At 39.8% G+C, this 17,396-nt stretch overlaps 1 protein-coding gene across 5 annotated transcripts in view; it reads left to right on the top strand.

Moving 5' to 3' along the window:
* The window catches only part of PHACTR2 (phosphatase and actin regulator 2), a 133,890-nt gene that overhangs the window by 82,607 nt on the left and 33,887 nt on the right, over positions 1-17,396 (top strand). For 4 of the 5 annotated variants that reach the window (XM_032101978.1, XM_032101974.1, XM_032101977.1 and 1 more), the window contains exons 2-4: positions 2,260-2,427; positions 9,206-9,286; positions 12,103-12,261. In XM_032101978.1, coding sequence (XP_031957869.1) covers positions 2,260-2,427; positions 9,206-9,286; positions 12,103-12,261 — 408 coding nt within the window. The remainder of the gene's footprint in view (positions 1-2,259; positions 2,428-9,205; positions 9,287-12,102; positions 12,262-17,396) is intronic. The other variant, XM_032101975.1, reaches the window with a different exon arrangement.

Genomic DNA, 17,396 nt, shown 5'->3' with positions numbered 1-17,396 from the left:
ACCATGTATTTCTGCATCCCCTAGCACCATGGGAATCTCAGCTGGGAGGGACTCAGGAGGTTACTCAGAGCAGGACTATTCCTGACAGTAGGTGAGGTCAGCCCCAGAAGGAGCTTTGGAGGTTTGTCTGGCTGAGCCTTCAAAGCCTCCCAGGACCTGTTCCAGTGCTGCACTACCCACCTCCTGGTGGTGTTTTCCTTACCTGGCTGCAAAATGTGGCCCTCATTCCTTCTTATGTCAGATGGAATTCCAAAGATAAATTTTGCTCTCTTGTCTTTTTAAGTACCTTCCAAGTAAATGTAATTCTCCCTTAGATCCACAGTTTCCAGCAGAGGCTTCTGTATTCCATAGGGAACTGCACTCCATAGGCAGTGCCTGTAAGCCCAGACAAAAGTGCAAATCCTAATTTCAGGCTAGACACACCTGAAGGGCTCTTTCTGCTTCTCTATGCCTCTCTGCAGAGCTGCTTGCTACCTTTGGTGATCTTCTCATGCCCCAGCTCACACCTGGCTTCTTAGGGTGTGTTGGGGGGTAGCTGCTTCATTTCAAGGGAGTCTCATTTTAAATCTCTTTAAGGTTCACCTTTTTCTCTAGGGCACACAGGTGAGGAAGTTGGGATTTTGTACTCCTGCAAGGGGTAGACATAGCCAAGTCCGTTCCAAAATCTTTGCTTTTTACATTTAAAGTCCATTTGCATGCCATCTTATCTCCATGTTATGGACCAGAAAATACCCAAAGCAAACAAATAAAAGCTTTAAACTCTGTTGCATCTGAATAACCATGATTTATCCTGGAGAAGTTTTCTATCTCTCAGGCAATACAGAATATCTTGAATTTTATGGCATAACTTGCTCAGATTTCTTTGTTTAAATGCTATCATTTTCATACCAATTTATCTCTAGTTTTAACTTCATGGACTTCAATGAAGTTATACAAGAATCTTTCTTCACAGTACTTTATTTCAAATAATTGGAAACAAAGTTTCTAGGATTCTGTTTGCATTATATCAGCTTTCTCACAGAAAAGTTTTGGGGTTTTTTAGCATCCTGGATCAATCTAAAGCCTAGGGCAAATATAGGACTCATTAAATGCCATTTGTCTGAGAAACAGAATAATAAGATTGCACCATGATGTTATGTGGCTGAATCTTTTTAGCAGCTAGGACACAAGACCAGGATTCAGGAAGCCATTTGGCAAACATAAAATTAAGCACTTAACAATACTGTGCCTCATATTTTTCATCTGTAAAATGGGGACATGGATATTTCTTTCTTTGAATAGCATTTCTGATTTAATGATCTATGATTATCATTAATACTGTTCAGAGTGGCATCAACTCTATTCTGAATTGGTTATAATTAGAATGTTTAGATGAATGAAAGCAATTGCAGAGTCTATATGCCACAAACAGTTAAGACCATGATTAATTTTGTGTCTCTAAGTAATTGCAGTTACTTCATTGCTCATATGAGTAAAATTCAGCACATTGGAAGTGTTTGCAGGACTACAAATGGAAGGCCTTAAGAAACCTTAATTCTTAAATAGAAATGAATAATAGTAGATTTCTCAGGGTAGCTTATTTTAACTGTATCCTACAGCATGTTGTGGGATGAGTCTTAATTCGGTTCACAAAACTCAAAGTTTGGCCATTGATGCTAAATATTGGTTTTCATATCATTCAATATGTTTTTGCAGAAAAGAAAAGAAATCCTTCTTTAAATTTTGGCTCCAGTTCAAAAGTTTGTTAAATATGCTTTGCTAATAAGAAGCCTGACTCATGGCAGGCTGTGCTGTGAAGGACTGATTACCAGGAATATCAAACAGACCTGTTCCCATTCCACTGCCAGAACAGTGACCTTTAGAGTTTGTTTAAGAAAGGGTTAATTTTACCCAAAAGAAATAGCTAATGTTTTCACATTGCAAGGGTTTTGTTTTCTATGTGATGATAGCTAGTCATTCAACTTTACCAAGGATAAGGAAAAAGTCATCCAAACATATGGCTGAAAGAAATTCTCCTGTAGCAATGGCAAACCACCAGACTGTGCAAATATGCCAGAGGAGCATTATGAGAAGCAAGTTGTGGACAGCTGCAGATGAGGTGCTGAGAAACAGTGAAGCCCAGGGCTGCCTTCTGAAACAGGAAAAATGCACGTGGATGCACACACAGCCTGCTGCCATCTGATAATGGAGGAGTTTAGCTGTTGGGGTACTATTTTGTTTTCCATCCTTCAGTTATTTTTACTTCTTTTCTTTATACAGTTGATGGTTTGGACAAGGCTTCAATTGCTAACTCAGATGGACCAGCCCCAGGGTCCCAAACTCCCCCCTTCAAGAGGAAGGGCAAACTCTCCAACATCGGCAAGATCTTTAAACCTTGGAAATGGCGGAAGAAGAAGACCAGTGACAAATTCAGAGAAACATCAGCAGGTATGTCTGTGACCCTTTGGTGGCAAATAGTAGGAAACACTGTGATGGTTTTGCAGGGTAATATTTGAAAAGCTCTGAATTTGTTAGATGGCAGGGATTATTTAGCATGGTATTTGATGTATAGGCAAAAAGTTTGATCCTTGGCAAGGAAAAACCTAACCTTGTTCAGCTTCTGTCTTGAATCTCTCACCAAAAATACACAGCAGATTTGTTGACTATACATATCCTCAAATATATTGGAAAATCTCTCTGTCCTCCTGACAGTCAGTGACTTGGATTATGAAACAAACCTTGCCTTCATGGGGACGGAAGTTTGGGGGAGAAGCCGATGTAGCCGTGCCCAGCAGAAGAACGAGGATCAGCTCTGCAACCCCTGCCTTCATAGAGGCTGCTCTGCCCCTTCACTTCCCCACTGACAAGGCTGGAAGGATGGTCTGAAATAAAATGCTGCGATTGAATTATATTCTGTCTGAAAAAGAGTTGAAGGCTGGGATTTAGTTAACCAAACATAGTTGTTTGGGGCCACTTGAGATGCTCTGGGGTGTCCTTGCTGCTCCCCCAGAAGGTTTGATACCATCTCCAAAAACCTAGGGCATCTGAAGTGGCTGTAGACATCCACATTTAGAAAACTGAATGCCACCCTGCATATATGTGTGTGTGTCTTTGTGTCACTGCTCTAGCCAGACTTTATCTACAAAAATCCCAAATTTCTGGTTTGGGATTCAAACATTTGATGTTGTGGTTTCCTAAACTTGAATCTAATTAGAGTCCAGTGAGCTTCTGTGAGCTCATTGCCACAGCGCGAGCCCTCTGTCTACTGTCTTTCAAGACTGTAGGCAGTAAAACCAACACTAGTCTCCTAAAGAGTTATCAGTCTGCTCTCCTGAACTCTTAGAAGTACACTGCTTGACATTTAAACCCATAGCAACCCCTGACAGTTACAGCAAGGAGCTCTATGGTTTGACAGTGAAACTTCTAGAACAAACTTTATTTACACAAAAGGCAAAAAAGAAACCGTTTTCTCCAGTATCTTCATTGCTCCAGATGCCAGCTGAAGTTTTAAGCAGATTTCTGAGATCTTCAAATCCTTCTGTCTCTCATTTTTTCCTTTTATTTTGTTCATTTTGCCACATAACCTGCAATAACTCTCGCACAATTTCTTCTACTACTGCAATCAAAAAAAATCCCCTCAGTCTGATATCTCCTTCATTGCTTCCTATTTCCTTCAGTCTTCCCAGTACTTTTATCATATTGCTAAAGCAAAGTTATTTCTTGTTAAAGACTCCTGAATGTTGTGCAACTTCTCCTGGACAGGTATGTGGTTTTATATGCAATGACTTCTTCAGAGGAATGACCATTCATAAGCTGTGTATACAGAGATTTTCTAAACTTTCACAGCCTATTAGCATTTATTAGCATAAATTGTTATGCCGTTAAATAACAACACATGTATTGTTTTTCAGTTATTTTTTTTTAAATGAATATCTGGTAAATTCCTGTTAAATGTAGTATTTCTTGCACTGTACTATCTTTTGAGGGCCTGAATCCAGTCTTACAAGCATGACACATCAATTCTTATAATACCAAGGCAAAGCATGTGATCGTATTTCTTTTAAAAAAGGAGGAAATTAAGCCTAAAGAAATTAAGGTCAACATTTTCAAAAGTGCCTCCTTAGATACTCACGTCTACTTAATTTCCTGGTCTGTTTATGATGTTGTGGTCCCTCAAGATACTCATTTGCTTTTAAACTGTGCATGGGATCACTTATGTTTGTGTATGTGCCTCATGTGAGGCTGGAATTTGAATTGAGAAGTCGTTTGAATTGCATTCATTCTGCCTTAGATGGTAATTTCAGGGATGAATAAAAATAGTATTCCCTGTATTTCTTGAGGAAATAGACCCAGGACCAGTGGAGACTGAGAAGACGCATTTACGTGGCAAGTAGCCCCTTGTTGCTCACTTACTGACACAGCAGAAGAAACTTGCTTATCTAATTTGAGAAGGAAATGGGAAGACATCCATTCAAAATAAAAATCCTACAAGATATCCTTTTCCTCACACTACTCAATCAGAGATGTATGTACATTACCAAGTGGGGGCTGTGTGTGTGCCTGCCCTTTACATGCAGGAAGCCCATTTCCTGGCCTGGGACCGTGGGGAGAGCATGACCATCCTCATTTATTGCCAGTTCTCTTAACAGGGCTACAACGTGGTAAATCCACGTGCAGCTGAAGACAGGGTTTCTTCTAAGACAGAATGTGAGCTCTTGGAAGGAACTCTCTCTGCTTCCTCTGGGTTTTCAATAGGCTTTTTGAGACAGGTTCTTGCTATGGCCTTGCTAGGACATGTACCATGGAGTGCTTTTTGTCTTAGGAGCAACTGGAAGATGTTCATAAACAGCAAATACCACAAACATCAAAAAAGGATGGATGTTTAGATGTCAGTATCTGTGCCGATGTGGGAATGATGGTTGGAATTTTTTCCTTTAGCAACATATTTTCCACGCTCTGTCTTGGAAAGTCTATTCTTTGGGCACTGGCTGTATGCTATTTGGCTAGAGGACTTTCAAAAGCAAGTAAAAACAAACATAAAATGGCATAATCTCAAGGGTTTCTCTCCTCTGCAATGTTTTGCTGCGAAGGAAAAGGCAGCAGTTTGTGTCTTGGCACAAAGTAGTTGCCACTTCAAAGCTTCACTGCAAAAGTATATACAAAGAGGGACCAGAGGGCAATTTTAGCTCTTACTAGGTCAGAGAAAAATTAATAATCTGAATTCTCTCAAGCTTCTCTTAGAAGAACAAAACTAAATACTGGAGAATATCCAGAATCTCACTTCAAGTCAGAGAATGGGTTTTAAGACTGCCTGAGGTTTGCAGCTGCTGAGCATCACTAAGCAGTCTCTTTTGAGGGGAAGGAGAGAGAGAGAGAGAAGCTGCTTGTTGAGGTAAACTATTCCCATTATTAGTGTTACTATTATTTGTATTGGGCAAAAAAGCAAATGTTTGTGAAGGGGAGTAAGATTTACTTGAGTAAATGAGAGCTCCATACAATACAATAAATTCACATCCTTTCTGATGGTTACACCTGAAGTCAGAGCAAGCTCTGCTTTTGACTGCAGCAGGGGAAGGATTTTGACCTGGCATTTTCTGATTCTTCAGGAGCATGAGACTGGAGACTGCCTGCCTGCCTCACCTCAGCCTTCTTCAGTAGGCAAGGACTCATAACTAGTTACCCTCAGGATTGATCACTTTGTAATCAACCTCAATACATATACACAGATGGAGAAATTGTTCTTTCCACTATATCATTGCTTAAAGTTATAAAGAGTGTTTTGGTGTTCATGCTGAAATTTTATCTATATTCACACCTTTATATACACACATATATATCTACATATATATATGACAGGCATGCTGAGATATATATATTCACATATATAGATATATACATTACCATATACACATATTGCAGAAAAGATTTGTACTGATAGCATCAACTGGTCACTCAGCCTAATTGCACAGTCAAGTTAAGAGTCTCAAACCAGTCAGCTAAGCCAATTACTTTTGACTACTGTTATGTTTCAGTAAGGTCTCCTAAAATGATAGTTACAAAGTCAAGTATTCAGAAGTCAGGAGATGTTTGGATGATGGTGCTGCATGACTAAGTGGTACAAAATACTTGACTGTGTAAATGTGAAATATATTGCATAATCTAAAGTCTGCAATAAACCATAAATTATTATGATGAGTCCACACTGACTAAACGGCACCTAGTAAAAGTTCCTAAGTTGACAGGCTACTCTTCCTCTCATACAAGGTGACATATTTTTGCCACTTTAATTTAAATTAAGATTCTTCCTTTTTCTTTGTAGGAATTAAAACTATGATACTAGTAGTGAATACTAGCTTGATTTCTAATGTTCTTTCCATGGGCCAAATAATATTTTAAATAAATTATCTTTTCAAGCTGAATTAATTGAGCTAAATCAGTTTAAAGAAAAACACCACTCAGGGCTAGCATTTTAGAATATGGAGGACTGGGGCTTAAGCTTCTTATCTGTTCACAAATTTTCTAATCTGTGAAAAGGAGATAGTTATGTCTCAGGGATGTTATGAAACCTGTGTAATTTATAAAATGCTTTGAGGTTTTTAGTAGAAGTGTAAGGGGTTCATGTATTTTAATGACAATTGACATTTCCCATGATAATTAATTCAATACAGTTGTTAATTCAATGTTGTAGAACTGAAAAAATATATCATCCTGAAAACTAGAGAGGGACATTGATGGGGGGAGGTCTGACTCAATGTTCTTAAACTTGATGGAAAAGGCATTATTGTTTTCAAGTGGCATTGGATTGTCCCACAGGTATGTAAGAGATCATCTCATTTCACTGTCCCCAAGAAAACAAATGTAAAAAGGAAGCAGAGACAAAAGAGTGGGAATTAAATAATATTTGTAATGCCAAAATAGTAAAAAATAATATTTCTGTTGCCAGCAACAAAACAAGTATAAAGTGTGTGCATAAGGTGTTCATCTTTCAGGGCTGTGTAAAAGGAGATTTCACCCTGCTTACAAATGCACCTGCTTTCTAGAAAGACCAAGACACTCCATCCATGCTTGCCCACGTAGTCCTCTGTCTCCATGACCCTCCATCTCTTTTAAAAGAGTCTTTGTGGGACTGAGTGTTCCCCTACATGAAAAACTCTTTGCAAGCCTAGGGCGCACTCCCTGTGCCAATGTGTGACACACAGTTGCAGGGCACATACTTTAAAAAATATAGGGGACCAACTGGAAGAGCTTGTGAGTAATTTAGGCTTGGGACCCAAGGCAGTCTCCCTTGATCAGAGTTCAGGCTACCACACTCTCCCCAAGGAGGTTGGCTGATGTTGAGGGTCTGCAGCCCCACTCATGGGCTCCTTTATGTTGTCAGATGTGATTTGAATGCTGCAGAGGTTTGACCTTTAATGGACAGATCCCACAAAGTACCTGAGTATATAGACACAGACCTAATGCCAGCTTACATGTTTTTGAGCCAGTAGTGTTTGCATTTGTGAACTCTTGATCTCACAGGCATGAGTAGCTTAAACTGGACTGGTCAAAATGTTTACTGCCTCCAGCTGTTCTGCCAGGAGTTGGTGCTATTTTGATGGGGAAATGCATGCCATGTTGAGCAGTTGCTGAATCCCTGCACTTTGCAGTGTGAAAAATAAACCTGGTACTGTACATCTGAGAAGTACAGAATCTGAGGGACTTTTTACAAGAGCGTGTAATGACAGAACAAGGGAAAGTGGCTTTAAACTGGAAGAGGGCAGGTTTAGATTAGATGTTAGGAAGAAATTCTTTGAGGGTGGTGAGGCACTGAACACGTGGCCCAGAGTTTTTGTGGATGCCCCATCCCTGTAGGCATTCAAGAGCAGATTGGATGGGTCTTTAAGAAACCTGGGTTAGTGGATGGTGTCCCTATCCATGGCAGAGGGGTTGGAATGAGGTAGTTTAAGGTCCCTTCCAGCTGAAACCCAAATTCTTCCATTCTGTTCAACCATCCCCTTCCCTGATGGAGACTACCTGCTGCTGGGAAAGGTGTTTTGCTATGCATGAAGGGCAGCTTTCTCAGAAGAGCCAAACTGCCTCTCTCTGTGCCTTCATAGGAGCCTGTCACTTCACTCTATGGCTGAGTCACTCCAACTGGGCAGGCACAAGTGAAATTAAACACTGCAAGAGGTATTATCAATCTGCATACAGCAATTAGACTGACCCTAGAGAGTGTTTGAATTAGTTGATGAGACAAATAGCCCTATCCCAAAGCATTAAGAGGATGAAGTCCAGCACAGCTGAAGCTTCACCACATGCCCTCAGCTTGAGGTCCAAACATTACATGGATTTTGATGTCCATATGTAAACAGAATCAGGATAGGAGACTACCTTTTCCTAACAGGGGAGACGGGATTTTACAAGTGATGCCCACATTTTGTGGACATTAGGCACCATGGTCCCATAGATCATTACAATAATCTCCCAGATCACTGCATTGGTTTGGGGATGGGATGCAGTGTGGAGCTATTCTGTTTCGGCATCTGTAAATGCTTTTCCCTATAAAACGATTCAACACTTTTCCCATGGGAAATAAATATAATAATTAGAATGCTTTGTGTCACAGTCTTGGGGCTTTTGTGTATGCTGCTTTTTTTTTAATCTAAACCCAGGAGGGTGCATTTTTTTCCATGAAAGCCAACCAGCATCGATCAATGAGGATGTTACTTCCTTTTAGAACACAACTTTCTGGCTTCTGTCAAAGGTTGTTTTTGTTGTTGTTGGTTTTTTTTCCTTTAAACAGTCTGCACGTCCCAAAGGCTACTCCATGAGTTGCTTGCTATGAGCAGGATTTGTCTCTCCCTACTCAAAACCTCAACAAATCAGATGGAGGTATCTCCAGCTGAGCTAATCAGTCTAGTTAGTGGGAAAGAGGTATCTTTACATGTTAAATGCCTGTGCTAGGATCAATTCAATTTCACCCTGAAAGTACCTTTTTCCATTGACAATAAAAGAAGCCTCAAGGAGACTTGATCAGCATATTGGGTCATATGAGTCCCCACCTTCTGTGCCTGAAGTTGCAGGACAATATTTTCAGAGACTGTCCATGAAAACCCAGACCACTTCTCCTGCAGAATCAGAGTAAAAAAGATTTCTCTTTCTACAAAATAAAAATCGTTCTCTACGTTTTTTCACAAGCATCAGCAGTATGAGAATAAATCTATTCTTAACTGTGCTTTTTCTTTAGTGTTGGAAAGGAAGATTTCGACAAGACAAAGCAGAGAGGAGCTGATAAGAAGGGGAGTGCTGAAGGAAATGCCTGAGCAAGGTGATAACACATTAACTAGAATTTAGCTACTAAGTACTAAACATGTATGATAAAGCCACTGTTGCATTGTTTCCATGTAGTATAAATAGGTATGAGGAGACAGTCTGAGAAGTGTGAGAGGTAATTTGGGCCAGTTTACAAATGAAGTTGAGTCAAGAGATTTGTGGTCTGTAACTGCTTCTGCCATAGGTGCCTCAGATGACTTCTGGTCATGTCCTGAAGTATTTTAATGCTCCCTGTAAATAATGTGACAACTGTGGCTCCTACTTACTGTTTGCCAGAATTTTTTTGAATTAGTGATGAATCTATTTTTGAGTCAAGGTCTGCTGTCTAAAGCTGCTAGAGTATAAAATGAGAAATTTTGTCTGAAAAATTAGGGATTTTGGAACCCAGAAAAATCAACATAATCCATTTCAGGTGTCAAAAAGTACCAGTGCTGGGATCATATGGATCCCACCGCTATCACATAGGCCACAATCACAAATGGCACCAGCATAAAGCTGTAGGGAAGAAATCACTTGTTTCAAAATGCTCTAAGGTTTAGTAACTGGCATTAGTCAGAATTTGCATTTTGAAAAGCCTGAGTAAGCCAAGGTTAATACCTCTACGCCACATCCAGTTATGTTTCTAGCGGTATTCTCTCTAAAATTCTTTATATTCTATAAATCTAGATCAAATAAAAGTCACGTGAGAAAAATAGTTTTGTGTAGCTTAAAATCAAACCATTGGTCGTTTTATCAAGGAGTCTAAGAACTCCATGTTTTCCAAAAATAATTTTCTCCTAGAAATGGTATTTTTCTGTGTGATCTGAAGAATCAGGAAAGTATCAGTGTGTATGGTTTGTATCATACACATAGATATTTAGAAGTAAAGGGCTTGTTTGTTGATTTGTGACGTCACTTGTCCGTACAGAGTTTGGCTAATTATCAGACTATGACTTTCAGCATAGCTGGCTTCTGCACTTGTCTCTGCCACTGTCATTGTCTTAAAACAAGACATGTAAACTCTCCATACCTCAGTTTGTCCATCTGTGAGTTTGTTGTGGGTTTTGCCATGTGCTTTACTGGGGACCTGCATGACCTTGTCCCTTTGAAAGTTGTAAATTGCATTTACAGCTGGGACAGTTAATGAAAAGTGTTAACTTCTCAGGTTGGTTACAGTCTGAACATAAATACTATCATTTATGATAAAAGTGTGAATACTTTGTTCATCAGTGTCCTTGATCCTCTCTTCCATCCTTAAAAGGGAATGGGACTTTAGATTCCTTACAGGGATTGAGGAAAGTGAGAAAAGGATATAAACATGAACAATTTTCTCTTCTTCCTTCCGTATCAGTCTGGTCTGAGTTATCTCCATCATATTTTGCTTCATGTTTGATGAAAATTGTAATTTTTAAGGACATTTTGAAAGAATATGGAGTTGGTTTGAAGGTACTAAAAATGGAGAGGTAGGAAAGACAGTTTAGGAGTGTGAAGGTAGTTAGAAGGAATGGCTATGGAGATGAAAGCTAAAAGAGGAAATTACACGGAGTCTTGAAATGTGAGAGGTAAGAATGTGAAGAAGTGACGGTGTTTCACATGGAGTGAAGAAGAATGAAGTGAAAAGTGGTAAGTGCCACTTGGAGGCAGGAGGTGTTTGCAGAAGCAAGACATGAATAAGAGGTGGCAGTGTCACATGTGGAGGTGGAGAGGACAAAGTCGATTTAAGGACTCCTGGAAGAGAAGCTGAAGAAACTAAATGTTACAGTAAGGTAAGTGCAAGTGTCAGCTGTAGTAAATTAGACAAGGTTAGGAAGGCAGAATGAAATTTTTACAAATCAAGTTGATGTTAGTGTGTGGAAAATAATGAAACAGTCACCTTAGTGGGAGCCCCCAAGGTGGTAGGAAAGAGGCTGCATGATTGTGTTGAAACCAGGGAAGTGCCAAACATCCAGGTCTAATAACACACAGCAAGAAGAGAATTGCCACAGTTAGTGAAGAATCAATGGGAGAAATCATAAGAGATGCCATGTATATTGGTTTATATTTTGGATTGACAGCAAGAGAATCCTGCAGAAAGAAGTTACCAGAGAAGAAAATCAACAGCACCTGTAAAGTGCATGGAACAGAGAGAGCTGTCAGGCAGCAAGAGTGGCACTTTTCAGGAATATAGAGACAAATAGAGAAGAGAAAGAAGTTTTTTTTCAGGATCAAAAAAACTCTCGAGCTGAGCTAGTCTGGCTAAGTGAGTAAAGTATCATCAGAGCTGAGAATTTTATTTGCAGAATTTAATAATGGTATGATATGCGATACAGGAAGACTTCACCTTGATTCTTAAGACTGGATGATGTCTTTGTGACATTTTTATTAAGTAAATGGGCACATACATGCTGAGAACTTCTGTCAGAATTCTTGGCTGATTTATGTACTGGGAGTGCACCATACTAGTCCTGCAACTCTGCCCCCTCCTTGTTCATTTTTGGGACACACTGGAACACGTTGCAGCTTTGTTGTGGCCCATGCACACATTTCTTTGCTGTGTAAACCAAGATGCAGGGATAAGAGAACAGGATGCTCATTTACAGACATGAAAAAGGAAACCAACATGAATTTCCAAGCCCGCTACTGCGGAGGTGTCCACCCAAATAATATGAAAGCCTACAGAGTTTCTTTACAGAATTACTTTCCAGAGCAGATCTGCAGCCTGATGCTTCAGAGTTTAGTAAGTCTTTCTGCTTTTCATCCACAGAAGCTTGAAAGCAGAGGGATGCTGTATGTTGTAAGTAGGTGCTAAGTAAGTAGTTAAACTAGGCAATAACTTTTTAATTTTCATTTCAGATGGCAATGTAACAGTAAATTTTGAAACTTCAAATGGACACACCGTAGCCATTGGTGAAGAAACGATACAGGAAGAAAACGTGGTAAAAGCCAGTGGAAATAATGGCACTTTATCAGAAAAAGCATCAGCATCAGAAGGAAAAAAGGAAGATCAGAAAGGTAAATGAACATATTCTTCACAGATTGTTTTTTGCCTACTTTAAATATTAACGTGTTCTTCCACTAGCACTTATACATGCTGTTCTGCCACAAGGATGCCAGCAGAACCTGCTGAGAAGACTTGTGAAACACCAGTATTCCATCATGGCAGGCATGCCTTTTCTTGTGCATATGGTAAGGTCATAAAGAGAAGCATGGTCTGAGCACAACAATGTGTGCAGGGAGGTTCAATTTCTAAATTCACTGTGAGCCTTTCCTTGTAGCCATGGGCAAGTTCTGGTGTCAGGTTTTCCTCTTATGAAAGAACATATTAAGTGCATATGCATCACCTTGCAATATCATTGTAGAAATGGCTCGTGGGTTGAATGTTCAAAAGTGTTTAAGTTGCTTGAAAGCCATCTGTCATTTTGAAAGTAACTTCAACAACTCATTCCAATTGGTTTTCATGGAATCTTAAACACTTGCAGTCCAGCTCTTCAGGAACATTCAAGCGGCTGTGTCACTACTGCAAACAGAAACTAGGCCATTTATGGAAAATGCACTTTATAACTAAAGGGTTTTCTATAGACAAATTGTAGTACATACTGCTAAATATTTAGCAGTCCCAGGACCCATCTCAATTTTGTTACCTTTACTCAGATCTACCTGAGTTTGGCTCATAAAGGAAATGTAAAGATTAGTGTGGAATCACAGGATTTGGAGCAATTTTATTTTCTTTCTCTACCATCTTGAATAATGCACTACTTCTTTTCCCTGCCTAAAAGTGTTCTGAAGTTCTATTTCATTTACTGGATTTTCCTACCAGAAAGAGCAAAGATACAAAGGATCAAGACCTTCATGGCTGGCTGAAGCCATGAAGGCAGGACTGAACAGCCTTTCCAATGTCTTCTATTAAACTCTACCTAGTGATGAATGAGCCTCTGGAGGTTGAGAGGGTCAGTTCAGCTAACACAAAAATTTGAATTCTTCTCTGAGCTATGTAAATCACTTGACTATGTAAAAAGTGGATAGACGTCCAGGGAAAATCTTTGAGATTTCTAGTACTTCCTGTCTCCCAACAAGGCAGAAATACAAGATTAGCCTTTGTCATGACATTTAAATACATCTATCTTTTTGGTGCCAACTAGAACCAGATGTGTATTGGGTCAGGGGAAAAGAATTATAAAAGCCATGGAAAACTCCTTTAAAATGGTTAAGTTTGACTTTGGGGTTAGATCAGACCACTTATTATTTTGTGCATCACTAAATACAGCATTTCAGAACTGTCAGGACTTGGAAGTTTTCCTAAGGTACAGTTTATTTTAGCAATACACATTTCTAACCATTTTGAAATCTCCTCTAGCTGACTTTGCAGAATGTAGAACTCCAGTGAAGCAGGGAGGTTCAATATCTACTTCAAACATCTTATTAGACTCTGCACTCCCTACATATTGTTTTGACCTTATAGGGAGAAATTAAAAATGATTGCTGTACAGGAGTAGACTCAGTACAAAAGAAAGTGTAGCTATCACTCCAGTCCCTCTCATAAAATTAAGAATATATGGAGGAAGGAGAAGGAAAACAAAAAATGAGCAAAACTGGTATTCTAGGCTTCATAGAATCTCAATATGAGCATCCCAAAGATGCAAACCCCTTAAATATACTTTTCTCTTGCACCTAAACATGAAGTTCTTCTGTGAGTAAGCATCTTGAGTCCCCTGAAACAGAATGAGATAGATTTATGGCAGACAATATTCTCCACACAAAAGGTGTTAAGGATCAATTTCACGCATCAGAAGCAGTGTTACACTGTGTAAACCCACTACCAGCCACCGCATAGTCATTGTGAATACACTTCAGTGATTCTTCATTTATGGCACACTAAGCAAGAAAGTGAGCCAGCCTTCTGAACTCAGTGGAAGAGTAAGGCCCACAGCATCCCACAGATGCATCTCACCTGATAGATTAATCCTGGGTGATTTATTTATGGCAGATGCAGTATGTTTGCACCCACTGGCAGAGCGAGGAATCAACAGCTGCAGAGTGGAGGTTTGCTAATGCTCACAGAGCATCAAAATCAGAGCTGAAGCAGGAATACTTAGCTCACTGTCTCCTGCTAAGACCATAAAAGGTGCTGGTGCTTCAGATCACAACCCTCCATCATGAGAACTGAGATAGGTGGACTGAATACTAGCTGACAATCAGGAGAAATGGCTGCAAGGAGTTCATCTTTAGCGAGGCTAACGTGAGGCTTCTAAAGTCATGAACTCTTAGGTGTAAATCTTGAAGGAAGATACATACACTTTCCATGTTTGTAAGACCGAAAGACAGGATTCATTCCTGCTGCTTAGTAGCACTGTGTGCTGCAGTTCCAGCTCCCATTGAATCAAAGTTTTCCAAAAAATGCATCTCAGCCCTGTGAAAGTCATGAGGTTATTTTAAAATGCTCTCATGAAATGATGGTGGTCTTTATTTGCCCTCTTGTTCAACTGGGTCTTGAAAATGGCCTTCTCATATTTATATGATGACTACTGGAGCCGGAAGCTTAAAAAGAACAGGTGATACATGCACATTGTGATAATATGGTGAGAGCTGGCAGCAACAGGTTGTAGAATGTGGAATATTTTAAGAGTTAAAAGAAGTTAAAGGAAAAAAGTTTTTCAGCATGAACTATGGAAATACAGTATCAACAGGGCAAGCAATAGGCTCAGCCATGCATATAAAAATGAGTAAAGCAGAAGCAAGTGAAAGCTGTTGCCCTTGCTGCCAGGCAGTTCCATAAGCTGTGTTCCCATCTGCTGCCTGTCAGCTCAGAGGTTCCTTTTGTATTTGGTGAAAAATTCTCTGGCAATTTAATAGTATAACTTTTACTATTTGTAGTAATGATGACAGTCATACAAGCAGGGTGTTTAAAAGATAATTTCTCCTACATGGCAGGATGATAAGAAACGAGTGACAGTTTTACATAAAGCAGGTAATTGATGGATAAAGCCTTGCTGCTGAGAAATCAGATAAATCTTTTTCTAAGATCATTTATTCATGTAGTGTTTGTACTAGGTTGACTTCTGAATTCTTTTGTTTTGACTAAGGAAAGTCACTAGCAACTTTTGCAGAAAATAAAGAGCTAAACTATAGCTATTTTATCTGCAAGCCTTGCAATGGATACAGAGCAGCAAGTAGACAGGCAGCAACATCAAAGAACACCCTGGTCATCTGGGCAGCAGACTGAATTCTACTGCTGTGCCTGGGCTCCTGAGCCATGGCACTGATCTGCAGTCTCCCCAGCAGTGCCCAGAGCTCCAGGTTCCAGGTGGGGTATGAGCATCGCAAAGGGGATCCAAAGAGTCTCTCTGCCTCCTGCCCCCTATAGCAGTGGTGCACAAGACCAAAAGCCACATCAGTAGAATAGGTATCAAAATTGTCGCTGTTTGCCTCCCTAGGTATCAGGACATAGCATGGTGATGCAGTATGCATGCTGCACATTGTAAAGCCTCCAGGTACTGTGTCAGAGATGCTTTTCTCCATTCAACCCTCCCAAGATGTCTCTGGAACACAGATTTATGAGAGAACCCCTTATTTGTATCTGAGTTCAGTTTGTAAACTTCATTCTTACTCATTTTTGTCAAAGCAGGCTAAATCTTTTAATGACTCTGGCAGATGGTTCCATGTTTCATAGTTAGCTTGGGCTTGGAAGAAGTGAAAGGTTCAGTAACCATCAGCAAGAGGCTGCCTGGAAAAAAACAGTAAGTTCTGTTTTGCATACCATCAGTCAGGTGTGTTAGGTGCTGCTTTGATAAATAACTGCATTGCAGAAAGCCAGAGCTCTGTTACAGGTGCTTTGGGTGATATGGGGCATAAGCTTCTGGAATGTTCCTGGGCCATTTATAGATTGATCCTCTCAGGTTTCCTCATGTCTGAAGTAAACATGAATGAAGGAAACAGTTTTTAGTTCTGTTTCCAAATGAATTATTGGGCTATGTGTGCATATTTTTTTCCACCGAAGAGGCTAACTTTCATATGAGAGTTGGCAAAGGTTCCAGGTCTTAGTATGTTGGTTTTACAGGTTCTTTCCTCTATATTTTATCTGCTCTCCTTAAATCTGCCATTAAATTTAATCTTTTCTTTCTCATATGGGTAACCAAAGAAAAGAAGGTTGGAGGCACAAACTCTGATCTTATGCATCATTGCTCTCTAGTGCTTTAGTTTGTCTTCCAAGGAATGTTCTTCGAAGTCAAATATTTTAGGTTCCTTTTCTCAGAGATCTTCTCTTTATTTCCCCAAAGCAGAACAAAACCTGTTTGAATATAAGGAAGTAACCCTCATCTCTCAGGGTCTCAGACAAGAGCCTACTTTGTCTCAGAAGGTTAAACCTGGAAACCAGTCACTGTGAGAAACGAGGCAGACTTCCATCCCTCTTGTGTGCCTAGCTGGCTTCCTACACTCCTGAGCTCTGTAGATCATTGATATGAGCAGCATACATAAAAGGCTGTGGGCTTTTTTGCCTGACTCCCTAAGAATCTCTCACTCCAGCTGAGTTATTTGCTGGCTAAAACCAGTTCTTCTAAGAATAGTATATCTTCAGTTCATCACCTGAACTATGTAAATGAGGCTGAATCCAAGTCTTCTTAAAAGGAAAGCTACTCTAGATAAAGCTGCATTTGGCCAGAGCCTGTCCACTAAGTCAGCAGGGCTGGCTCATGCTGGTAGGGTGATGTGAGAGGCACGGGCTTTCACCCACAACAACTGAGTGCCTGAAGAAAGCTCCTGACCTGTAAAGCTGGTTTGTTTGTTTTGGTTTTTTTCTTTTATAGGAACGATATCCTAATGTGGCTCCAGAATTAGGATTGTGTACATTGTTTTAATGAACTAACTATTCAATTATTTGAGCATATCTTTATAGAAAGTAGAAGAGAATGTAGAAACCTACATGCCTTCCACCTTCCAAGATTTTCATAGATCAGCTGACAGTGAATATGTCTTAGGCATTCTCTTTTTTAGCAGCTTACTTCTTACATAAAGATTGGGCAGTTATAAAAATGTCAAATGATAGTCAGGTGGTTTTTTTACCTTTTTAATCTTGAAACTAGTGCAAAATACCTGAATGTGGTTGCTTTAGGTGAGATGTTACACCTGTCCCTTTCTCCCCTCTCCTGTTT

This window comes from Corvus moneduloides, chromosome 3 (genome assembly GCF_009650955.1).
Source record: "Corvus moneduloides isolate bCorMon1 chromosome 3, bCorMon1.pri, whole genome shotgun sequence".
Classification (NCBI taxonomy): Eukaryota; Metazoa; Chordata; class Aves; order Passeriformes; family Corvidae; genus Corvus; species Corvus moneduloides.
Note: the sequence above shows the minus strand (reverse complement) of the source record. Positions and strands in the feature narration are given on the sequence as shown.